At 39.0% G+C, this 25,625-nt stretch overlaps 2 protein-coding genes across 4 annotated transcripts; both read right to left on the bottom strand.

Moving 5' to 3' along the window:
* Positions 1–371: 371 nt before the first annotated feature.
* LOC139980576 (nicotinate-nucleotide pyrophosphorylase [carboxylating]-like) lies at positions 372–9,225 on the bottom strand. Its single transcript, XM_071992314.1, has 5 exons — positions 9,027–9,225; positions 7,109–7,578; positions 4,755–5,321; positions 3,247–3,378; positions 372–2,369 (listed from the first exon to the last, which is right to left on the bottom strand). Exons 2-5 carry the CDS (start codon positions 7,556–7,558, stop codon positions 2,142–2,144), a joined length of 1,377 nt encoding a protein of 458 aa, XP_071848415.1. The 5' UTR covers positions 7,559–7,578; positions 9,027–9,225; the 3' UTR covers positions 372–2,141.
* Positions 9,226–10,523: 1,298 nt separating this feature from the next.
* Positions 10,524–23,612, bottom strand: LOC139980734 (uncharacterized). 3 transcript variants are annotated; one of them, XM_071992610.1, is made up of 7 exons: positions 23,443–23,612; positions 20,731–21,180; positions 19,142–19,826; positions 18,358–18,587; positions 17,302–18,028; positions 16,070–16,284; positions 10,524–14,651 (listed from the first exon to the last, which is right to left on the bottom strand). In XM_071992610.1, the coding sequence occupies exons 2-7, from the start codon at positions 21,167–21,169 to the stop codon at positions 13,294–13,296; spliced, it is 3,654 nt and encodes a 1,217-aa protein (XP_071848711.1). In that variant the 5' UTR covers positions 21,170–21,180; positions 23,443–23,612; the 3' UTR covers positions 10,524–13,293. The 3 variants fall into 3 exon arrangements, with proteins under 3 accessions (XP_071848711.1, XP_071848714.1, XP_071848715.1); XM_071992613.1 differs by lacking the exon at positions 23,443–23,612 and adding an exon at positions 23,257–23,405; XM_071992614.1 differs by lacking the exon at positions 23,443–23,612 and adding an exon at positions 23,216–23,346.
* Positions 23,613–25,625: the final 2,013 nt, after the last annotated feature.

Genomic DNA, 25,625 nt, shown 5'->3' with positions numbered 1-25,625 from the left:
TTACTTTTGCAAACAAAAATGACTTGTCCTGTCAGTTTTGAAAATTGCTTTGTATGGTGACCTTTTGAGGAGTTACTGTGGTATACACCGCCCCCTCCCCCCTCAAGCCCCCTCTCGATCGTTAATTCAAACCCTGATTAGGTGTTCCCCTTACCCTGTGTTTGGTTATATGCCTGATTACAAGGTTAAGTTCCTGTGCATACGGTAGTGTAGCCAGCCCGACAAGAGTCGTGATGTATTACCTATTAGGCATCGAATCGGGACCGAAAATTACCGAAACTGTGATTTGCAACAGAAGAGTAAAATGACGACCTAGAGAGCCCAGGTTCGTAGATAGGATTTCAAGGGACTTCTTTTATGACTCTATGTTGGGGGGGGGGGGGTAAACCCCGGCTGGAAGAGGGTGGGCTGCAATGTCCTGTGAAATGAGGATCAATTTCCTGCATTCTACAGATACATTCATATACTTTAAAACAATGGAAAATTAATTTGTGTACTATTCAGGCAAATGATTTTATTTTAATCAATCATCAAGGTGGGGGGGGGGTTGGGTTTGGTGGGGAATGAGAGGGTAGAGTCAAAGATTTCTTGAACCCTTGCGAAAACGTTATGATTATAGCAGGCTATTATTAGTTTATGAACACTTTTTGGTTATCGTCTGGGTTTTTGTAATAAAATCGGTTTGACTTGGTAAACAAGTGGGGGATACAGACCCCCTCCCCCCCCATTCCTGAGAGTGAAAGGATTGGTAAGGTACACCGTCCAAGTTTGCATCAGTTTAATTTCCTCCTCTCTTCATGCTGCTCTTAAAATACAACCCTTTTAATGTTAAGACCTCCTCATGTCCCTCAAACTCTCAACTCAAACTTCTTAAAAGACTAAGAAACCAAATAGTTGCTTGTTTTGATATATGTTTTCCAAATTTCAAATGCATTTTCAATTTTAAAAATTGTATACAAATACAATGAGTACTGTTAACTGATATGTGTACAAGTAAAAACAATATCTCAAAGTAATGAATTACTAAACACTGTTGAATGTGGTACTAAAAGTCTTACGAGATATTGGCGCATCAAAGGTTAGGGTGGAATGGAGAGGTGCTAAGCTTGCCAATGCCTATTCTTGCCCCAACCAGCCCCCAACCCCCCACCCGTCACAGAATTACCACCCACAAGAAAATAAGGATACAAGGAATAGAATTCAAAGAAAAAATTATTACTGGCCTCAAGAAAAAAATTAATTATGAAAACCATCCTTGTGAAAACTATGTAAGTACTGCAAAGCTGTTTGGCCAGATGACTGAACCATCACTTAATGTTGCTTATTACAATTACAATAACTTGAATTTCCAAGCCATATATTGTTTACTTCAATTAGGCATCCCCATACACCTCTTTGACCTCAAAGACTTGCTTTAAAGGACACGGATGAAACACTCGGACTATAACTTATTATATACCGTAATTACATACCGTAATTATATACTGTAATCACTAGTGACAGGTATCTGTGGGACAGACCTAAATTAACAAACCGGTACTTGTGAGCAAATTTTGGTGTCCCAACACTACTTATTACCACAATAAGAGCACAGAGCAATTGACCCTGTAATATATCAGTTTAAATATGATTTTTAAGACATTTTTTGTCATTCCATCATAATCACAGGAAAACTGGACTGCATCCCGTTGAGCGGTCATCATTATAACGGTATTTCCACCGACCGTGTTGATGTGTTAAAGTGGTATATTCTTTATTTTCCAGCTGTATGAGGAAATGGCCTGTATGAAAAAGCCCCACTGGCATGAAAAACTCGAAACACCCTCAGATGTAAATGGAATAAAATATTCATGGCTTTGATAAAAGTAACAAATAAGATAACCCCCACTCCTTTAACAAACTCTCAGATTTGGAAGAACAGTAACACTCAGACGCTCCATAAATCATGATGACCTGCATATCTTCATCTCAATCTTACTCTGAAATGAGTTCTCATGCTTACTCCCATCTCAGGTGTGCTCACAGAGTAAGAGACAATACTGATTTTGGAAGCAAACCAGCTAACATTCCAATCAATGCCTTTTCTGCATTTCTTGGTTCTGCCGGGAGATTTCATTCCTCGCGCCAGGGACTAATCCCGGTCAATTTCCGTCCACAGTGATTGTGGGATTGGATGGATCCACTCCCTCCTTTTGAATTTTCAGGGAGAAGTCGATGACCCCGTACCCCTGCGTTAGTTTGCTCAAGGAGATGACGTCAATGCAGGGTCCGAAGTACTGAGGTAGTAACTCCTCGGTGATACCTCCGCTGACCTCGATCAGGAGGTGGGCAAACTGGCATTTAAGATCTTGGGCGACTTTGTGAGCGGCCTTCAAAGAAAGATAAGACAATCAATGACTTTATCACTAGAAAAAAACCTGGTAATTATTCCACAGTTTATGAGTTCAGATTAGGATATATATATATATACATTACGTATTTGATTCATATGAATTTGTCTGAACTGAAACATAAGTAACAGATGTGAGTCGTGAATACTTTCAATTCGTTTCTTCTCCTTTTGTATCTATTTCTAGAACCAAGATGGCTTTTGTTGCAGGTCAAAGGTAACTAAAGGTCAACAAAACAAAACAACAACAAAAAAGTGGGAGAAAGCTCAAAGCCTGAAAAACCTTTGATGAGAGGGAAAATGGTGGGCATACACTCCATCATTATTTAATATAAGTCCTAGACTATCACCACCTAAAGACCCTCTGTTCCTTAACTTCCTTAATAGACAAGAATCATCTGCACGGGTTTACATGCACATGAAGTCATAAATTTCATAGCACCATTATTGGAAAGTAGCCTGACTTTCTGAGAGAAACCGTCAATTAATGTTGCAGCCAAAGTTAAGATATTATTAAGTTATTTCATATGAGGCAACAGAGAGGCTTCCTTCAACATCTCCTGGTAGGTACTTTTATGTTGTTTCCTCTTGGTACTTTTTGTTTTCGTAACTGTTCATATAAATTACAAAAATTACCAGATGGTGTAGCTATATATATTGGTTCTGTAGAAAACTGAAAGAACATTTTTTTTTTCTTTCCTTCTTTCACTTTCCTGACATCTCCATAATCCTTGATCCTAACTCCCAACTTTATACGGTCCAAAATTATCTCAACTTTTTAAAAGAATTTACCGGTTTATTGACACAATCGTTGTTCATCCTTATCTCAGGGTTTACAATAAAAGGTTAAAATTTACCTCGGCTTCAAAGTTATCCAACATGACTATGTCAGCCCCAGCATTGGCAGCCTCTGTGGCATCCTCCATACTGCGGCATTCAACCTCCACTTTGGTTGAGAACCCACCGACTCGCTTGGCATTGGTGACAGCCTGTGAGAAACGAAAGAAGATAACACTTGTGAAAACAGAAATGGATTCCTTCTTCAAATCTGGGAGAGTATTTTGTAATAATTGGTCTTGTAGTGAGTGAGAGGGTGCAAGAAACAACCTGCCTGAATAATAAGAATAATAAGCAAACTTTGCAGCTTTCAAAGTTTTGAGAGAGAGTAAAAAAAGAAGCAATTTAGACCCACTGCAAGCTCTTGGAGTATCGTACTGTTTGAAGTTAATCAGAATGTCGCTAAAGATCAGCTTTCCATAATAGCAACATTTCAGATGAAATTCTAAGCAGCGTTGCCAGTTTAAAGACCCAAAATGACAAATTTGGTCTTTTTCAAATTCAAAGAAAGTCAAAGATCTGGTCATTATCTTTTTATTGTTTTTTTAATGGACCTATCAAGTTTAGGAAAAAGTAGCGGGATATGCTTATGCTGGGCATCGACGGACGGCTGTGCCTGGCGGTCCTGATTGCCGCCCAGCACAAACAACAATTTAATCTTTTACGCCCAGCAATATTTTTGATGACTTATTTAACAAATTTTACTATTACCAAATATGGGTGAATACCTGGCACAGAATTGAGCTCCAGAATAGGAAAAAGATAGCACAATTTGTCACCCAAGCATACTGCATTTGCAAAATATTTTCGAAAGGGAAGGGACACCCTTAGACCATCAGGACATTTATCACATATAGACCCATCACTCAAATGTTCCTGAGCACACCCGTGATGTAAATTCCCAAAAGAACATCAATTTGAGACATTCTCGTATAGTGCAGTCTGACTATAAGTTGCAAGGCTACACGTCAGGAAAACACATTGGCATTGGTTTACCACATTTAACTCCTGTTGGTCATTGAAGAGACCCCCACATTTACAATGAATTGCAAACCCCCACAAATGCTACCCATACGTATAAAGGGCCAATTGCCATAAAATAATAGCAAATTTGCAATTTGGCCATTTTATACCCAATGTGGCTGCCAATTTGGTCGGATTTCTAAGAGAACAAAAACCATTTTTCTAAGCAACAGATGATTATATGCATAAATTCTATCTTAATGTCTACTTGCAGAATAAAAATGCTAGCTCTTTAATTTTTTTTGCAAAATCCACCATACTTTATGCGCATGAAAACAGCTTGAATTTGCTCAGTCTGCAAAGTCAGATAAATGGTGGATGAAAATGACCAACAGGATAACAAATTTGCTAGGACCGATTTTTAGTAACATTTGTTTTGGCCATTAAGCCTTGTAGAGATGTTTTCACAAATGACTGTAAATGAAATCGTCTCAGCAGCATGCTGTCACCAGTGTTTGCAGGTTAGTTCCATCCCTGGCAACAGGAATACTAGCTTAGTTCTCACCTCGGTTATACTTCCGGCAGACCAGATGTGGTTGTCTTTCAACATGATCATGGAGGATAGGTCGTAGCGATGGGTGCTGACCCCACCCACGATTAAAGCATACTTCTCCACCACCCTGAAGCCCGGCGTCGTCTTCCGAGTCCCGGCTATCTGACCCTGCCAATGATACTGTTTGGCCATACTCGAAAGTCTCTTGGCGAAGGACGCCACCCCGCTGGCCCTCGCCATACAGTTCAGAGCAGTCCTCTCACCTTGTAATATGTTACAGGCTTTCCCTTTCACAGTGGCGACCCTACACACGGGTTGTAACGTGGTCCCTTCGTCGCAGTACCAATGGACGGTACAGCCGACCTGTGCAAATATCGCATTGAAGAAAGGAACCCCCGCTAACACCCCCTTTGATTTACAGAGCAGCACTGCTCTCTCTTGCTTGTCACCCACCACAAAGCCACCGTAGTCAAAGCTGGGAATGTCTTCCTTCAGCCAGGCCTGGACGGTAGCTTGGAGATCCGTCGTCGATAAGAGATTGCCGAACTTCTCCATTTGTATTTTCGGTTTTCTTCCAGCCTGAAGAAAGAAAGAAAGAAAATGTAACAGCTGAATAATAGTGGTGACATGTTTATGTTAAATTATAACATTAATTGTGGAAAGGATGTTCAGCCCGTTAACCCTGAGATCTACAAGGATGAACGATTGTGTCAGTAAACCGGTAATTTTTTATATCTACATACTTACGTTGTATCATCCAAGTACACGTATAAAGCTATTTATTTAGACATACTATTTCAGAGATATCTGATTAAGAATGAGAGGATCTTTAATAAGGTTTCCACGGTAACTTGTACCTGTGTCACTGTGCCAATTTCATCAATAAATAACATATAGGGAAATTAGAGTTAAGTCTAATCAGCCTTGCAATAGCTCTGATAAACAGAACGGACCAGTTTTGTGATGAACAATTTACATTAAAATGCACAGTACAATTCCAAGAAACACTGCAAAGGGCACAATCCTTTCTAAAACTTTGTAAACTTGGAATGTGCTTTCTCCACTGTATGTTGCACCTTATGCAAATATAACAAATACCACCCTACAAAAGCTCTAGAAGGGAGCATTAAATCACAAAGATTGAAGGACCACAAGGTTCCCTATGATAGTATTATCACAGTGCATACAGAGCTTATTGCAATTGATCCACAATGTGAAGTACATTTCATCATTTGCTAAATAAAATTGTTAAACAGTTAAAATGAGAGAAAACAAATCTTCCCTTCTGATAATTTTCATTTAAGTACCCTTACACTTCAATTATATCTCAACCAGCACAGCACAGTAGTACTGTAGCACGGTAGTACTGTACATCAGTGTATATACAGCATATACATACAGCATATAAACAGTATATTTATACAGCATATATATTACAGCATATATACACACACACATAGGTACATGCTACATGCTTGGTATTTGGAACAGTACAGTAAGTACTGAATACAGTGCATGCATGCCAATGTGCCTCCATTGACACTTTGATGGGTCGAACCCCAGATAATAATACTACAGAGACACTTAACAATATTGTCCACATGCAGCGATAACACTGTACTGTCCCCTGAGCAGTGTACCATGTACTGTGTAGGCTCCAACAACAACACACATAAAAACACAAATTATTGTAGAAAAGTTTTAATATTGTAAAAGACAGAATGCACAAGACATGCCTTTACTGTACTTACTGCAGAACAAGTTTGTGAAGACATGGAAGCACCCAGTAACAGTACTATACACTACTGTCAACAGAAGGTGACTGTAATAGCTGAAATACACTTAAGTACTGTTTAAATGCACACCACACAGCTGCAAGCATGTTAACCATCTCAATATCAATACAAGCACAATACTGCTAAGCTACTGTATGCTGCATACCAGCAGTTGGTGTCAATACAGCAAACAATATATGCAAGAAATGTCTGTGTTCAATATCACACACAGAGATTTGATGCCTATATAGTATTCATACAAAGGTATCCAATCATAATAGTCACTTTAGACAGGTTTGGATTTCAAACTAAAGGAGCGAGAGGTGGAGGAGAGGGCAGAGGGAGGGGACGGAGAAAGTAGGGGGTAGGAGTAGGGGGTAGGAGTAGGGGGAAGGAGTGGGAAGTGGGAAGGGAGAGAAGAGACAAAATTGATGAGGGAAAGGGGAATGAAGAAAGGAAATAGGGTTGGACATATATTTCAGATAATGAAGCCTTGCTAAACAAACCAATCCTGGGGTCAACTTCTTTCCATTGTCATGCTAATATGAGAATCACCAATTAATTAAGTACTAGACAGCCAAACTGATTTACCTGACGGAAGGCTGATGTTTGTGGCATCACTTCACTTCTCCTACGATGTAGCGCCCTCTCTACAGTAGATCGTGCCGGTAATGAAGCTTCCAGTTCCTCTCTCTGTTGCACCGTTTCAGCCTGTTGCAGAAAGTTCCACTTAACCTGCTCGTAGACGTCCGGGACAGACAGGCCTATGTTGCGTTCTTCTCCGACGGCCTCCCTCAGCTGGGCCCTGAACCTGATAGCCCGTACATCCGGGCTTTCGTGGTTGTGGCTTGCGTTTGTAATGATCGCCAGTTCATCTGAGATGTACCCCTTAGCTGGACATTTACGCTCCTGGCATCTTATCATGACTCGGTCCTTACGCACGAGTTTGCGTGTGTAGATGAATCCGTCTACTAGGAACCCACTTCCTCTCTTCAGAGTGATGTGTTCGAAGGTGACAGATAACTCGACTTGTTCCGCCATTGTTCACCCAAGGGAGAGAGCTGTTTGTAACAATACCAGGAGAGCACAAAAAAAAGCAGAAGGTTTTTCTTATCATAAATTAGATGATCTCGGAGGGAAAAATTTTAATTACAAAAAGGCCAATGCATTGGTTTCTTACAATCCATTTTAACAGTATTGCTTGAAGCCTATTTAACAAGTTTTCAAAACAAATTTCAATTTAAGAAAAGTGAAACTGCACTTGGAAGTTCTTGTGTAGCCTTTAGCTGCATACATTCAGTCACACTTTGGATTTTTGCTATTTGCTATGCTAAGGAATATATACATCTGCATCCAATATACTTACATGTATAGGGTACTGGATATGAAAGTCCCTACTACTGTACACACATGATGGTTCCCACACTTTTCAACAAATTGGAATCCAGAATTTTTTTTTAACCAAAATATTTTCCTCACTTTTCCAGACTTAACTTCAAAATTCAAGGACATTAAAGTCCTAAAATTTAAGATGTTTTTCATTTTCCCTGCTTTTTTCAAATTTCTTCCATTTCCAGACTGCATGGGATTCATGTGCATGCTAGATAATGCTATTATTTCATGGCAGGCAGACTCGACTGTCTAAAACACGACAAGTTTTGCACCATTTGGGCGTAATGAGTCTACTATTTAACAGACAAATCCTGCTCTACGTAAGTTATATTACCCATCCTTTTGCTGATGTACGTACGTTACGGCACACTTGTGCCTGATAACCCTTTGTGACAGACCAATTTTAGAGTTAACAAAACGTACATGGATAGACCTTGTGCAAGTGTCACTGTGCTGTGATATTTAGCTGGATTCAATGTTGAATGCGAAATGGAAAAGTAACTAGAACAATATTAGCCAACAAGTACCCAGGAGCAAATTTTTGGACCGTAATTCCATCAATGTAACTTTAGTGTATAGGACCTGTACTGGATAAACTTTCTAAATACAAATGCACTTAGCAAATGACATCCTTACAAGTTGATTGAAGATGCAAAGCTTTTGCTCAAGGTCTTTCAGTTTGAATGTTTTCAATTATAGTCTTAGGTTGAGCCAAACTCAGGTGATCTTTTGAACTGAAACAAGGCCGAGTCCCAGTTACTGCATATATATTAATAATTTTAGGTATACATTTATACCGGCCAGTAAAGAAACTTGGCCTAAGCCAGTTCTAGGCTATATAAAGTTACAAAAAGTTAGTATGTGTCCTTTAAAACTTAAGCTAGGTCATTGTTCAATTAGAAGTTAAGTGTTAGAGTCTGTCCTGATCCTAGCAAAAGCAAAAGTTAGACTTACATTAACAGTGGCTAGATCTTTACCTACGCCTAACTTAGGCTAAGGCAGTCTTGACTTTGGCTACGATATTGTAGCCTAAATTATGCTCGACCTGATTTCAATAGGGCTAAGACAAGTCAGTATGATGAAATGATATTTCAAGAACTCGTCAAGATGTTCTTACCAGTCTTGCATAAATCGGATATTCTGATGCTGAAGTTGATCAAAGTAAAAACCGTTTGCCGGACACCAGAGCCAAACTTTTCAATAGAATTTCCTTGAAATAACGATTGACCCCATACAGATGCGAGCTGTTGAGAGGACGCTAGTTGACTAGGCTGTATATACAACTCTACGTACGAACACATGTGCAGTGTATTACACTGGTATGAACATCACAGGACATTATGGCGGATTGACACGCTTTGCTACAGTCTTCACGTATCACGTGCGTGGACACAGTGACACACCCAGGGATCAGTTAAATGATAAATAGGAGCTGCGGCCTTCACATTGCATTGGGTTCAACAGGGATTGAATGGGGTTAACATTGGGATCATGTAAACCCCTTTAACATACGTCATAAATTTTTAAAGGGTTCAATCATGGAGCTATAAACATAGCTCCATGGTTCAATCAAGGGATTAAACTGTAATGTCAAAATATCACTGGAAATAATGTGTGGTGGTTCCAGGTTTTTACCCAACATTCTAATTTTCTTCAGAAGGGATTTCTGCCATGATCTAAGGAGTTCAGTGAACATAGGGGGCAGGGACTCTCATTTAATTCTGTGGCGGAATCATTGTTGGAGGATGGGTAAGTATATATATTAAACCTACAAATACCTACATTTGTTGATTAACTTTCATTCCCGACATCTTACTTCCATGCCATGATTTCATTGTCTTACTCGATTGTAGATTAATATGAATCAATTCTCAAAACCAAAAATAATTTGGTCAATAAGAAGTCAAAATATAAAATAAGCAGAATGATGTATTTCATATGAGCCATGTATAGATGAATAGGAAGGGGAAAGTCTGGAGTGAGGTAGGAAGGGGACATGACATATTCAAGTTTGGACAGAAAATGCCACATTTTGTGGGGTTAACGGTCATTAAATTAAATTTTAATTTGAAGTTTCAGCTGTAGGACAAAGTATAAACATTATGATTATTGGTGTCTGCATGTGACTATTAAAGGCAGGGAGGGGAAGCAAGGGAGTTAGTAGTATGTACCGCCATCTCACCAGCTTCTCCCCACAAAGGAAGGAGGAAACCGGTCAAAAAGTGAGTCAGTGTTATTGTTCTGGTCAATGTAACATGCCCTTTAATAATTAACACTGAAACCTCCCTTTTTGTGGGGGAAAAAATTATTATGGGTGTGGGTTTCTACATGAAAATGGTACCACATTTGAAATTATGCCTTGTCAATTGATTGCAACAGTTGGAAGTCTGTTACTATTGGTAAATTGCCTTGTGGTGTTTAAATTGGAGTAACTGTGTAAGATGGTTAAATCATTGTGCAGGTTTTGCCATTATATTTACTACATCTTCACCAGAACTAACTAAATATGCAGACAGTTTTTTCTTTTTATAATTTTATCTTCCAACATGAAAGAAATGCGATAAAAAGGAAAAGTTTGTGACGATAATAAAAAAAGGAATTGATCATGCACACATTCCAGATTTCTGTCTTTATTTTCAAATGTTTTCTTGATTTATATTCCTGTATTAATCAACAATGACCAACAAGAAATCCCCTAGAAAACTTTATCATTATTAATTAATTCATTATTAAAAATTTTGTTATTATTATTGTTAAAACAGCACTCTAAAAGTTCCACAAGAAACCTGTACTTCAGCTCAATAATCAGTGCAATAGAATGAAACTAAACAAGAAAATTCATCAATAGATGGGTGAAATCGAAAAGCTATCAACAAAACTCATGAATCTGAAATTCTTTCAGTTCTCTGGTAAAGCTAACAGCTCTTATTGTCAATATATCATTTATGTGTAGACAGTACCTGACACTGACAAGGAAGTTGTACATGCCTGCAGTGTAAAATATTTTTTACCTTCATCTTAAAGGACGACCTTAGGCACAGACTAAATTTGCATATTTTGTAGAACATTAAGACGTACCGCTACCAATCCAGGTTGTGCTGATGTACCACTTTTCGAGAATGACCCTACATAGTGTATCAAAGAGCCATCAGTGAAAGTGGATGGACTGCTTAGTCTAATAACACAGACCTCTAGGTCATATTCTCAGATGCCCTACTAAACTCTATAGGAAAATAAGACTTGTTACGACCTTAAATAACATGTTTACAATACATGACAATGGGTCAATTCCAAATAGTGTTGATAGTCAACCAAGGGTACTCTGTTATTTACATCAAGTTAAAAAAGAACATATATGGGTGGTGTTATAAGATAGTATAAATTAATGGGTTGATGTTAACAGTAAGACCTACACTGAGGGGCCAATGTCATTCATCATTTCAGAGATTTAGCATACATTTTAAAGCTGAATATATTGAAAACCGGAATATTATAGCAACTTTACTACCAGCTCAATTTTCTTTTTTCTTGGACTATAACCTATGAAGACTAATGTTGTGTCACCCTTTAATCTATCTCAATTTAATAAACTAGACAACCAGAATAGCTGGAAAACTAGAGAACCAGAATAGCTGGAAAACCGGAATAGCTAGAAAACTGGAATTAATCAACTGAAAACCAGAATAGCTGTAGCAACATTACAAGCACCTCCATTTTTCCCCTTGCACTTACACATATGGTGACTAATGTTCTGTCACCCTTTAATCTCCCTTATTAATTATTAATTAATAAACTAGGACATCTAACATACAATAGGCAACAGACAAAAGCTGGCATTGTGAAGGTTTCATATCATACTCTTATGAGAATAAACTTAATAACCAATCCACTCAGAGACAATCCAAAAATGACATGAACATACCCAGTAAGAATAACGAAACAGCTTCTACATGGTGTTTATTATTCTGTCAAAATGATCTCAAAAGAAAGAAATGACAAATTCAGTGTATATTAAATGCTGTTTATAACTCTTTTCAGCATTTTGTTTTCAAACAATAAGGCTCCCCAAATCTTACCAATTTGTAGTTTACGATATTTCTGAACCTGTGAACTATTATTGAAACATGAAGAACAAGAAATCGATGGTAAACTTATTAAAATGATCAATCAGCAAAAACATAACTAATGCCAAAAAAGACAATCATCAATAAAGCAAGTGGTTCAAATTAATCAAAGAAAAACCAGCCAATTTCATCGATGAAAAGACAAATTTATTGATGAAAAATCATGAAAAGCTCACCAACTGAGAATATTGCAATGTCCTGATGCTTAATATGTTCATTCACATGTGGTGCTATTGTCATCGATTGTGGATGGGTGGACAGTTACTGGACCCCAAGAACCATAACAAAAACTTAAAACAAAAAAACACTAATGAATATCCTCAATCTCCTTGATTCGCAGCAAGTTCAATTCCTCTAATCACAGTTCTAGAATTGTATTAAAAACCAATATCCCAATAAATCTTCCTGTGTATGAATTTCCACAAAAAAAGGGTAATTCTCTAATCCAAATCCTGGTTAAATTCAAAACCTAGGTTTATGAGTATCTGGGTAAGTCTGCTGAGGGGCAACAAATATAAAACAAAAGGCAAGGGTGTGACCCTTACCTCTTTTTTCAGACCTTATCATGAACATGTCATTCTTTCTCCTCCTCCTCCCCCCACCCACCCCCTTCTCTGGCCAGACAAACAAAAACCACCCTATTCCATAGACTTTTTAAACTGATATTTTTATGCCATAAAAGTTAGAAAAAACTTGTTCTTGCTTTCTATGATAACTTAAATATTATCTCTACTATTAAAAGCAAACTGGCCTAAGATGCTTCAGTAATAACATGCACTTCTTTCATACATTCTTGTCAAGGTTACAATTCTATCATTGGGAGCCTCAGCATGTAGCCATCTTAACAAGGGATGTAGCCATCCACAAGCATATAGCCATCTTAAGACATAGATGACTTATCTAACTGAATGATAAAACCTGCCTGTTCTTGTCAACTGTTGAGATGCATACAACATCTCCATCCTCCTACATTGTTCTATTGGCACAGCGATACCATTTCTCCCTTCTCTCTATATATACATATTACATCCATTATCTCAAAAAAACTTCATTATTATTTTGTAACTTTTCCTCATATTCCCCCAAAAATCCATTTCCATTTGAATCTGAAGTACTGATCCTCCCTGTGGATTCTCATAATTCTCTTCAAACTTCACACAATATGAAACATATGACTGACAGCACATCCATTACTGCTATTGTCCCTGCGTGGACACTGGCGCCGACTCTATTGTCCCTGCGTGGACACTGGCGCCGACTCTATTGTCCTTGTGTGGACACAGCTGGTGCAGGCTCTCCCTGGACTTCGTGTGACTGTAAATTTTGCGCGATTCTGTCCAATTCGAGTAAAACCTGAGCTGAAAGTTGGTTTGGTCGTACTGTGTTCAAGGAGGTGAGGGACACGCCCTGCTGAGTGTCACCCTCGGGAACCGAAGCAGGTTCTGTCAGCTGCATAATGATATGCTCCTCTTTGCCAACGCTATCTTTAGCGTCCTCTTCCGTTTCCTGAGAATCATTGACCACGACCAGACTCCTCACTTCTTCGCTCTGCTGCTCACCTTGCACAAAGTATACCTCTTGGGAGGTCTCCTGTGTGGTCGCAAATTGCCCCTCTTGGCTGGTGTGAGCGACACCCTGGCCGGACTCTTGCCCCTGTGGAACGTTAAACTCTAAAATAATGGCACTTATTTGACTCTCTTCGGATGTGGGTATTGCTTGGGAGGCCCCGCTGGCCTCCACCACATGTGACTCAACAGCAGGAGGGGTTTCCTGAGGGGTCTGGCCCACCTCGGATGTACCGTCATTACCGGCATCACCTTGAGGCGTAGTTTCCTCGGCAGCCTCACCAACGGGTGCCACACTATTCTCAGGAGCATGTTCCTGGTTTGCGATGGTTAAGCTGCTTTCGTTATTGGTAGTCTGTGTCAGGTGGTAATGTTGAGTTCTCTCCAGACTCTCCTCTTTACTCATCTCTTGTCCCTCAGCAACGGTTCCTGGATGTTGGTACGGAGCTTCATCACTGGCAACAACAGCAGCGACATTGCTAGGATTATGCTGCTCTTGATTACTCAAGAGTGTACCATCTTGCTCTGTGTCTACACCGGCTGTAACCACGACTCCTTCCTGGTGCTGCAGTACTACCATGCCGTTCTCGACGTGACCTGTTTCGATGGTACAGTGTGTCTGCTGCTGTTGCTCCTGCTCATGCTGCTGCTGTTGTTGTTGGTGGTGGTGGTACTCCTCGACATCCCCTTGGCCACCCATGATGTTTCCATGTTCATCGACGAGTACTATCCCTCCTTCGTGGTTCATTAGTTTGGCCAGCTCGTCCGTGTCCAAAACAATCACGTCCTCCTCGTTCCCATCGACGATGGCGCGGTGCTCTTGCATGAGGAAGGCGACGTCCGACTCCTGCTTTTGCACCGCATCCCAACTCTTTTTCAGGATGGAGGGGTCGCCTCTGTGCAGTCCCTTCGGGTGCAACCTGCAGAGACTCTTGCGAATGTCATCCTTCCGAATCTGGAGTCCGCTTTCCTTGATCTTGTCGTACACGTCCCTCCCTTTGAGTACACCGTGTTCTCTAATCACCGACGTGACAATTTCATCGATGGTCTCATCTGATTAAGGAAGAAAAGAAAAGAAAAAAGTCTCATATGAAGGAATAATTTTGTGATTGAGATAAAACTGCCATGAACAAAAGATAAATCTTATTTAATTTGAGAGATATCACAGAGTTCATGTTTCTTCATACACAAGGCTGGAGACTTGATCAAGTCTAAATATGACATCATTGCTTCCATTTTTATTTAAATTGTTGCCTTATTTATTGCAATGTTTATTTACTGTACTGGAGATGGTTTTTAGCAACGACCTGATAACAGCAGTGTTGACTGTACCGGATATGTTGATTCAGTACAGTTTTTTTGGTAGGGCACCATCTATTTCATGAGTTTAGCTCGCTGAGCCCGATCGCCATCTTTGTAGACTTTAATATTGAAACACATTGACAAGTGATATAAAATTTTTTGCATCTTTTCGTGACCTGATCAATAGGCTGAAGAGAGGAACGGTTAGTTTTGAGTTTGATATTGTTACTTTTCTTTATATGCTAGATAATTGCGTAAAAGCTACTTTCTTTTAAGAGAAATTCACAGCCAAAGTTACGCACATTTTCGCAATGTTGTTGTTCACCGTATAGGTTAACGTTATGTTGTTGCTAGCGTATGACATATAATATTTACAGTGTACGAATGGCCTTTAGTTAGTTGTTTGGGAATTGGGATCATTTGCATGTAAAACAGTTTGATAATTAGTGTCATTTTTAGGATGTTCTGTGGTGCTGATATTCATTTTTACTCATTTTTAGGGAGATCTGTATACAATAGTTACTCAGACTTAACATTCAGAAGCTAGGCTCGCTATGTCCTAAGTGTGTGGTGGGCCTATATTCAGCCATTCTGAGAATATTTACAGTACTGGCTTGTACAAGTTTGTGATTAGTTAAGGGCGCTATTCCAGAATGTATTGTTCCATGACTAAAATAGCTGAAATCTAGTTTAGGGTTTTTCGTTTGTTTTCCTTCTTGTTTGTAGTAATATCATCAGTAATATTACAGCACGGTTATGATGGACTGTCCGACTTTATTTTAAAACTGTCAAGGCACTTACTTTAACATTGTTAACTTTCAAGCTTGAAAGCATGATAAAAAAAAGAAAGAGAGTGAAAAGTTTGTGTGCACTATGTGGCACCATGAAGTCATAGATTAGCACTATGACCGCCCCAGACAAAGTAAAGATGATGGTTGGATTTTGGTCTCTTTACACAACTACTCTACCATTTTAATATCCCACAGACCCTAAAACCTATTACAGTAAAACATTAAAAAATTTGTTGCTTAATCAGATCAGATTCCTTTTAAACTTGAGTTTGATTAGATAACAAATTTATGTGAAGTAATACCCCATAGGTTTGGTAAAAGATGGACCCCTTATCCCTCCCCCTACCACGCCCCCTGGTGAAAGCCACCTCTCATTACCTGTTAGAATTTCAAATCTGCGAGCCTTTCCAAGTTTGTACATGTCCAGGTGTCTCCTCACATTGTGTTTGCTAGTACTGAATTTGTCTGCAATCCTCGTGGAGGAGTAACCCAGGTCCACGCACTCCTTAAGGTCCTCCTTGGGAATCTTCACCTCGGGGCCTCTCCTTTCTGCAGCAGCTTGCCTGCCCGCTCTCTTGTTTGACATAACCATACTGTCAAGAAAAGACAAAAACATAAAGCATCAAAGTCGTCATTGCCAAATTTTTGGTTTGGGATTCTATCTTTATGTCACCCATGTCACGTATAAACAAACAGGGAATAATATAGATGGCATTGCACAACAAAAATGCAAAAACAATATTGCAAACTTTCTAGATATCAGCAATGATGTAATATACATATCGGCAAAGATGTGAAACATTAGTCCGTATAACATAACTTATTGAAAAGAAAACTCATCAAAATTCAGCATTGCTGTGAAAATATGTAAAGACTGGACCATACCCTGCTTGTGATTTTCAGCAATAAATGATTACCCTACAATAATCTTACAGGGAAGATCTACCTGTTTACTACCATTTCAATCTCCTAGTGAGGGAAATAATAAAACCTTCAGTGTGTTTCCATTGGGCAATTCTTTCATCCAGTTTGGTCTAAAGAGACAGCAGGTTGTGATAGATTAAACTACAGTAATAACTCTCACATAATGTATAGACCTACCAATATCTAGTCAACCTGATAACATTGAAAGTATAGCTGGCATTGTGCTTACTAACACCAAATAATCTCCCTAAAATTGTTCATATGCAATTTTGACCAAGAAAGAGAGCTCTTCCAAATATACTGTGGCCTAATCAAGAGGGAAGGACTTCACTTGTAGGCCAGGGATCAGGATGTACGACAGTCTGGTGATACTAGACTACCTATCAAGTCTGGGAGGGATAATGTTAGTCAGATATATAGGCCAGGGATCAGGATGTATGACAGTCTGGTGATACTAGACTACCTATCAAGTCTGGGAGGGATGATGTTAGTCAGATATATAGGCCAGGGATCAGGATGTTTGACAGTCTGGTGATGCTAGACTACCTATCAAGTCTGGGAGGGATAATGTTTGTCGACAGACTACCGACTGGGGCAAATAGTTTAGGCTGGGCATCTGTTATTTCTAAAAGGCACCATTAAATCATATTTCAATATGATGACAATCCATCATCTCCATGATATACCTTTGAAGTCGATGCTTCCAATAGGTATCCTTTTCCACAGACAAGCCTTCAGTTGACACAGTCGGTTCTGCGGTGGGTGTGCTGTCTTGGTCAGTAGCTTCGTCCTTCCCTGAGGTCATCTCCGGCTCTGCCACAGCGTCTTCCGGCGGTTCGCCTTCCGTCTTCACCTGAACCGCTTCTACGGCTTCCAGTGGTTCGCCTTCAGACTTCACCTGAACCGCTTCTACTGCTTCCAGTGGTTCGCCTTCAGTCTTCACCTGAACCGCTTCTACGGCTTTGATTAATTCGTCACCCTGCTGCTCCTCCCCTGCCTCTTTCGATGACTCTTCAGAGGACTCCTCCGTCTTGAAAGGTGGCGGGTACTCCACATACTTTCTCTTGCTGGAGTACACAATGTCCTTGAGGAGCCTCACCGAGTCCTCTTGACTTAGACCGTTCAGTCCGGTCCGAGGCGGCTGACAGAGGAATGAATCCGTGGAGGTCATGTTGATGCCGTCAGCCGGTAAAATACTGTCCAATTTTTTCAAGGAGCCACGGTTCCACCTCCTCTTCAGGTTATTGAGCTTGCGGAGTTCTATACCGATGGGGTCGACTCTGCGCACGCTGTTCCTTATCTGGGCTCTGCGGAAGAACATCCCCCTCTTTGCAAAATCCTCCTGAATGTGAATCTGACCCCAATCCGGGTGATCTTTGCAAATCTTGGAAACCATCTCATCTAGCTCAGCATCTATAAACAAAATGCGAAAAAACGGCGGTTACTTTACTTAAAGAGAGGTGTGGACAATGGCAAAACTCATGCTTTGTGGAAACAAGTTGGCAGTAATGTAAACGAATGAATTACTGCGACAAAACACAGATCACCTTACACTTAGGTTCACAACCTCTTTCACCATTCGCGCGCAGACCACTAGGGACAAAGAACACACGGGAGCGATTATCGATGACAGAACATACCTGTGACCAGAAGAGTGTGTGTTTTGCGATGAAATTGTGCAATTCCTCCTTGAGAACTTTTGACCACTTCCCGAAACATTTTGCTACTTTTTTTCTACTTACCTGTACAATTGTAAAATTTGTCGCTCTTCCTCATCTTGTGAAGTTCAAGGTATCGGCTGATACTTCTCATGCACGTTCCAAAGACTTCGGCGATCTTTTGTCTGGGCAGACCGCTGTCGATGCAGTGTTTCAGGTTTTCCTCTGAGAGCTGAAGGGAAGGTCGACCTCGTTTTGTCATGAACAACTCCTCACCATCCTCACTGAACCTTTTCCTCTTTCGTCCCCGTTTCCTGTTAAGTAAAGCAATGACAGTTAAGTTGAACAAAAGAAAAAAAAATTGCATCCCATTCCTCAGTTGCATGAAAGGGGGCTTCAGCCTGGTGTTGGATCAAGCCCCAAGAATGAAGTATAGATGACTTCACACTGTGCTGTTCATAAACTTCCAAGTTACAATTAAATTTGAAAACTTCTTCATCATCACTCTTGTTGTATTTTGTTTTGTTTTTTCCCCCCTCTTTTAAACCTTGAAAAATATGTCCATCATGTTTTATTTTACATTTTACAATTCACATTTTGGTCCTGGACAATTTCTACTTTGAAATCAATTCTACATTTTTAAGATACATATAGATTATAATATATCATTCAATATTCTCTTAAGCCTATAATAATACTTCCAAACAAGACAGCAAAGAGATGCTTGAACTAAGTAAAGGATGATGAAACAAATAAATAAAAAAAATGTGATGAAACAAATAAATAAAAAAAATAATAAATAAATAAATAAATAAAAGGTCGACACATGGAAGATCAACCAAGCAACAAAGTCAATTTGAAATCTTACTTTGGTTTGTACTCTTTGTCACCGTCAGTCCCAGGCTCTGTTTCGGAACCGTTTTCATGAGTAGCGCCATCGCCGCCTTCCGATACTGCTCTAGCCTTCTTTGGCTTCTTTCTGGGTCTGCCTGGCCGCTTTTTTGCTGCTTTCTGTGGTTTCTTGTCGGCGTCCTCCTTTACATTCTCGTCTTGCCCTTCTTGTAGCTTCTCTGTTCCCTCTTCAGCCGTCGCAGTCTGCTTACTGTCCGATGATAAATCTCCTTCTACTTTTGGGCACTCTTCTTTTTCTTCACTTTCCTTCTTATCCTCCCCTCCTACAACATCGCCTTCTATATCATTCCCTTCTTTATCGCCCTCTTCTTTCTTTAAGGGTGGTCCCTTTGTGCCCGAGGACCCTTTCTCCTCCTCCTCCTTCTCCTCCTCCTCCTTCTCCTCCTCCTTCTGGCCAGCACTGTCTTGCTTCTTCGGTCTACCACGAGGGCGCTTCTCTTCCTTCGGTGGTTGAGCCTTCTTATCTTCTCCCTCAGTCGATTCTGTGGTTTGTTTTTCGACAACAGTTTTCTGCATATGTTCCTCCACGTAAGCTTTATCGAAGTCAAAGCCCATTGATTTTAAAAGTGAATGAATTTGGTCGAGATCATCATTTGGATTATCCTTGATGACTTGCACAACTACAGTATTTAACGATGGATCTGAACAAGAAAAAACAGGAATTGACCGTTTACCTTGATGAACAATTAAACAATAAGACTTGACTTTGTCCAGCTAAATATTGCTTCAAGTTTCCATATATTTTGTACAGATAGGGCTACTTTAGAAATGGTTAACTTTCAAGAATGAGAGCTTGAAATTTTATGAGTGACAGTGTCTGTAGGGATAGGTAATTGCTCTAAAAATATTCCCCTTTTGACCCTCCCTCTCCCCCCCCCCCACCCACCCTACCTTCTTTCTCAATGATAAGGTGATTAAATGTCAGTACTTTTCTGATGAATCATACTTTGGGAATATTCTCTTCTGTCCCAAAGATACTCGGCACACATAATACAATCTTGTTTCCATTATAATGTCCTATATCCTGAGGGATTTAATTTTCAGAAGGTTCATGGAAGATGACCTTCGTAACATCGAAACCCTATCAAAAGCAACAGCATCCTGTGAACTTAAAGGAATCTGGACAGGTACAAGTATGAAATGTTTATCTATTGAATCTGAGCCATATGTACAGGTATGAAATCTTATACAAAGTATGTATGTTTATCTATAGATGCATTCTGAGCCTTCTGTACAAGTATGAAATGTTTATCTATGCATTCTGAGCCTTCTGTACAAGTATGAAATGTTTATCTATGCATTCTGAGCCTTCTGTACAAGTATGAAATGTTTATCTATGCATTCTGAGCCTTCTGTACAAGTATGAAATGTTTATCTATGCATTCTGAGCCTTATGTACAGGTATGAAATCTTATGTACAAAGTATGAAATGTTTATCTATGCATACTGAGTGTTAGGTACAGGTCATTTGGAACTACATTTATACAAACATGACATCATGGTTGCATAGATTCTTAAGGCCCACAGTAAGGACTCACAAATTACCTTCCTGCTTTTCAGAATCATCAACCTCTTTATCTTCAATGTTTCTTGTAGGACTGCTTCCTCCTGATTTAGAAGACTTGCCTCCCTGCTTGGTAGATGCACGTACTGCTTTCACAGGGGACTTGGAGCTGGTCCTGTTGGGTCTATTCGCCTGTCTAGGAGATTTGGTCACCTCTGACCGCGAGGTGGAGCGTCTTGGAGACCGCCCTCTAGGGCTTGACGGTCTGCCCTTCCCTTTGATTACTTTCTTTTGTTGTTTCCGCCTCTTGACACCAAACTTCCTGATCTTTTCTTCGATTGCGGCAGGACTCACATTGAAATTCTTGGCGATATCTGAAGAGGTGTATCCATCATCGAGGTACTCTTGCAGCTCCTGCTTGGAGAGCTGGATGTTTGCCGTCCTCTTCCTCTTCGGGCGAGATGATCTCAGACTCGTCATCTCGGACTCCTCTGTAAATGTTAAATGGATATTGAGGGTAGTATAAACTAAGGAAAGATTCAGTCATTAAATTTTACCTAGATTACTCCAAAGGGCTGTATATCATAGTTCTAACTAAATGATAAAGATTGTGTTGTCTAAATGTAAGAATTTGTTTTTCCATCAAAATCACATTGACAGTAGAAGCAAGAAAAGTATGAGCCACTTCTGCACGTGTACGCAAACAGCACCAGTTTGAAAAGAAATAAAGAAGAAATAAATAAGAAGTGCATTTCTTCCTTCCATTTTTCACAAATGAGACCTTTCAATTTCTTATTATGAATTAATATAAATATCTCATCCAAAACTGACATGATCCACTAAGAAATCTGGTCGTAGAGGTTCAAACAAATTCACTGCCACTGGGTTGTGTTACTTTTAAGACAATCAGCATGTTAACTGTATGACTGCGACGGTCAGATTTTCTTTGCATCAAAGCATACTCTCGTGCAAGGATATAGTATAGTATCTACATCTTAGACTAAGTTTTGCATGTAACTAAACAACATTCCTGAATGATGCAAAAATGTCAATTGTATCTATTTTGACAAAAACTTGTAGCAATTTCTGTAGCAGTCTCTTCCTAAATAATGGCAATGTACCGGTTCCTATTACAATAGTCTCCATTCACTTGGATGGCCTTGAAATTTACCATCCTTGATTTTGGCATATAACAAGTGCAAATACAACAGTTTTAGAAGTGAATAATTTGGGGATACTTGTTTTCATTATTTTTCTCGGACACACATTGTCTAGCTGATACAAGTAAGCTAACACAACATAATGTCTTTGCAAATTTCCATCACCATGTGAAAAATGCTTTTGACAGACCTGATAGCACACTTCCAAGTTTGGCTAGCTTAATTTAGCTGTTGCTGTGATAAAATTATGAAATTTCCAAACGAACATTATAATAGGTACCCATCATAGATCCCATTATATATGTTGATGAAAATTTAGCCTAGGCCTGGATCAACTGACTGACAGAAGTAGGACTAGGCTAGTCGACTAATCAGTATAGAAAAGTTGTTTGACCATAAATTAGTCTCAAGAACCTTCCTAGAAACGTCTAAGGTATTTGAATTAATTTTTTTTGAAGGAACGTGCAATTTGCATAACAGGTAAATCTACTGAAATAAAGTTACTTTCTGCCACAGCAGAGGCACATGCTTTTTATGGCTAAAACTAAAAGTATCCTCCCCTTAGAGCCTTTAAATTGAAGCTGGTATTTCATCACAATCAAAGTTTCAGGAAACATTTTACGATTAATATATATTCTCTCTTTATTTCCGCAAGATGATCACACAAAAAATACATAGAAGATAGTACAAAAGCATCAAAATGTTGAAGTACATACATACAGTCATCACAAGAACAATCTTATTTACAATGTAATTATCACTGCGGGGGAGACCTTGCAGAAGCATTGCTTATATAAAATCTAGGCCACCCTCTATACTTAAATAGGCCCAAGCCTAATTGATTTACTTATTACTAAACTTTAACTTATATAGGCTTATTCAGGCTAATATGGGAATTTGTACAGTATATATTTGTCTTCCCCAAAAATAAGATGGCGTCCATTGATCATGAAATAAATACCGACTTCAAGAATCACTTATTGTCAATGCCTTTGTAAATTAAACAGGTTTGGCTAACTTTAGTTTAGGCCTAGCCTAATTCAATAGAGACTTGCCTTTTTAAGTTTCAGGCTAATGATAGGTCCAGTATTTCATGCGATGTTTACTATACGAATCAATGAATTCGCTGGGAGAGGTTCTATTGAGGCTACAGTTGATTACGACTAAGTATTAGCCCTAGAACAGAACTTACTTAGGCCTACTGTTAGGCCTAGTTGTGATAAATACGGCGGGCCTACGAAATAAATAATAAATCAGGAGCCTAATGTTAAGCCTAACGTTACTAGCTTAGGCCTGTAGCCTAGGGTATACTACAACACGTACTTAGAACGTCCCTAGCCTACCACCAAGTTTTACAAATGGAAACCTTTTCAGTTGCAAGGCATATCTTTCACGATGTTTAATTACATGATTCGAATCAAAAGTGGACCAAAACAACCGTTCTCCATTTCGAGATGAACAGTTCTTAGTATTAGTAACTGTTCGACGGAAATTGAATTCGGTGGTCTAACTCTACACAGTGACTGTCAGATATAGAACGCCAATGAGGAAAAAACTTTATTCAATACTTAAGCTTAGATTAGAACTTCATACCTTGAATGTTAATAGATTAGTTGACGTCAAATTCTCCAGATATCTTTCACCAAGGGAAAAGAATGTAATAACAAATATTGTTGCAAATTTCGCGACTAACTTGTGACGCAGAAAGTACCGCGTTTTGTTAGGTTACGGTACCCACGCCTCTGTTGAACAGAGGGCGCCTGTATGTTTTTAGCAATGGCAGGCTAACCATGTAGTTGTTGTCATGTAACCAAAACCAAGTACAGTATTGTTTTCAGGGTAGAGTGCGAAGTTACATAAAGTAGTACCGTAATGTTATTTGTACATGTGGGATAATTAATAAGAAGAGGATAGAACAAATAACAAAATAATCGGGACGTATTACGTCAACACTTCCTGTAAGTTTGTAGTATTTCCAAATGTACGCCATAATACGATGGAGCTAACAGCTCCATTATAATAACTATCACGGCCAATACTAGTGACTAAGACTTCACTATAAGTATAACAATGAAGTCTCACAAGAACGTCCATGATGCTTATAAAATCAATCATACGGTTACAGACTCGATGTTAACCATTGTTTCATTATGTTGATCTGTTATCGGTCATTCCGATTATGTTATTATATATTTTTTTTAAATGGATGTCATATGTTAGACTTGATCAAGTCTAACATATGACATCATCCAGTCACTCTGTGCTACATTTACCTCATGTTTTTCATTATTTTATTACGCATTTTATTTTCGGGGATTTATTTAACATACGCTGAATCTAAAATATTGAAGCAGCGATATCAATGTCAACACTGGCAGTTAACATTTTACTTTGGAAATATGACAAGAAAGAACAGAAAGTAAAAGATTTCACTTCCTATGGCACTATGACATCAGAGATTTACAAAATGACAACTTTAAACTAGGATATCTCTAAACAAAACATGATATTTCTTAGCTATTTTGAGGGAGTTTTTCATCATAACAAAGTCTGTCTTACAAGCTAAAGATGATGATTGGGTTTTTGTCTACTTTTATCTTTGATCATTTCTTTTGCACCAGATTCTTGTCTCTCTACACTCGATGTCACGTGATACAGATGTTACCTTAAAGGGTGTGAAGACTCGCGCAAAAAGAAACGTCTAATACCGGTATTTGACCTAGTTTCGAATGAGGTGTTACAGAAGTGTTAAACACCACCATCGATCCCAGGAAATACACACACAGCTTGCTACCGTCGGTAATTAGACACTAGTGTACAGTCAGTACATACAGCTGCGGTCAATACACACAGCACAGTATACAAACGATACAGCGATGGGCATCTCAGGTCCAGCTAGAGATAACAAGGTATCACGTTTCATCACTGTACTGTCTGCATTTTGTAGCGACACGAACAAAACATCACTTGCAAGCAACAGAAAGTTAACTTTTTCAGATGGCTGCACTCGGTTTGGGGCGAGTCTTCAATGCCTTTAATTTAATTCAAAGCAAGTGAAGAGATGTAAGAGTAATGCAATTTTTATATGTAAATCTGCTTCATCTCAGTGAAATCAAGATAAAAACAATTATTTCACTAGAAGCATTTCACTTCCACTAGGAAACAGAAATATGAAGCATAACGAACATGGAATAATTTTATTAGTAAATGCTTGGAAGAGTCTGACAGTGACTTGGAGTTTGATAAGTTTTGATGCAAAAAACAAAATAAAAACAAACACTAATAGGTGAGGGATTTTTTGTTGTATTTTTGACATATCTTGACATTTCTATTTGTTTCTATATTCTTCCATAAAGCAGCAATAATCAGTAAAAAAAAAAAAAAAACTTGATAATGCTGATATTTTTCTATCTTGTCTTAACAAATGTTCAATATATATTATTATCTTTGATGTTTATATTCAGCCATGAGATATACAAATATTGCAATATTTTTCTGGAAACAAATCCTACCGCTTTTGCCAGCCAAAATACTAGGGGTAATATGAAAATAACAGCTGAATTAGTCTTAGAAATGAGTCTTTGTAACATCAACATTAAATAAGCGGTCCTCTAAGGTGGAGGGGTGCCATGGTGGGGAGATGGCGAGGGCCCACATTGGTTCCTCACATGCTAAAATACAATAAAAATGAAATCATCAGCTAATATCTAGTTAATTTGTGAAAGCCCTCTGGGGCAGGAGGCTGAGGCATGGTGGTAGTGAGTAGAAGGGCAAGA

This window comes from Apostichopus japonicus, chromosome 15 (assembly GCF_037975245.1).
Source record: "Apostichopus japonicus isolate 1M-3 chromosome 15, ASM3797524v1, whole genome shotgun sequence".
Taxonomy (NCBI): domain Eukaryota; kingdom Metazoa; phylum Echinodermata; class Holothuroidea; order Aspidochirotida; family Stichopodidae; genus Apostichopus; species Apostichopus japonicus.
The sequence above is the reverse complement of the archived record's forward strand: the minus strand, read 5'-3'. Positions and strand labels throughout refer to the sequence as shown.

Coding starts and splice junctions, on each gene's coding strand:
- LOC139980576 (XM_071992314.1), bottom strand. CDS start 7,558: ATGGCGGAACAAGTCGAGTTATCTGTCACCTTCGAACACATCACTCTG. Junction 3,379..4,754: donor CTGCCGGAAGTATAACCGAG/GTGAGAACTAAG, acceptor CGTTTCTCACAG/GCTGTCACCAATGCCAAGCG. Junction 2,370..3,246: donor TGGATAACTTTGAAGCCGAG/GTAAATTTTAAC, acceptor CTTTCTTTGAAG/GCCGCTCACAAAGTCGCCCA.
- LOC139980734 (XM_071992610.1), bottom strand. CDS start 21,169: ATGACGAGTCTGAGATCATCTCGCCCGAAGAGGAAGAGGACGGCAAAC. Junction 18,029..18,357: donor CAAATTTTACAATTGTACAG/GTAAGTAGAAAA, acceptor TTTTGTTTATAG/ATGCTGAGCTAGATGAGATG. Junction 14,652..16,069: donor CAGATTTGAAATTCTAACAG/GTAATGAGAGGT, acceptor TTCCTTAATCAG/ATGAGACCATCGATGAAATT.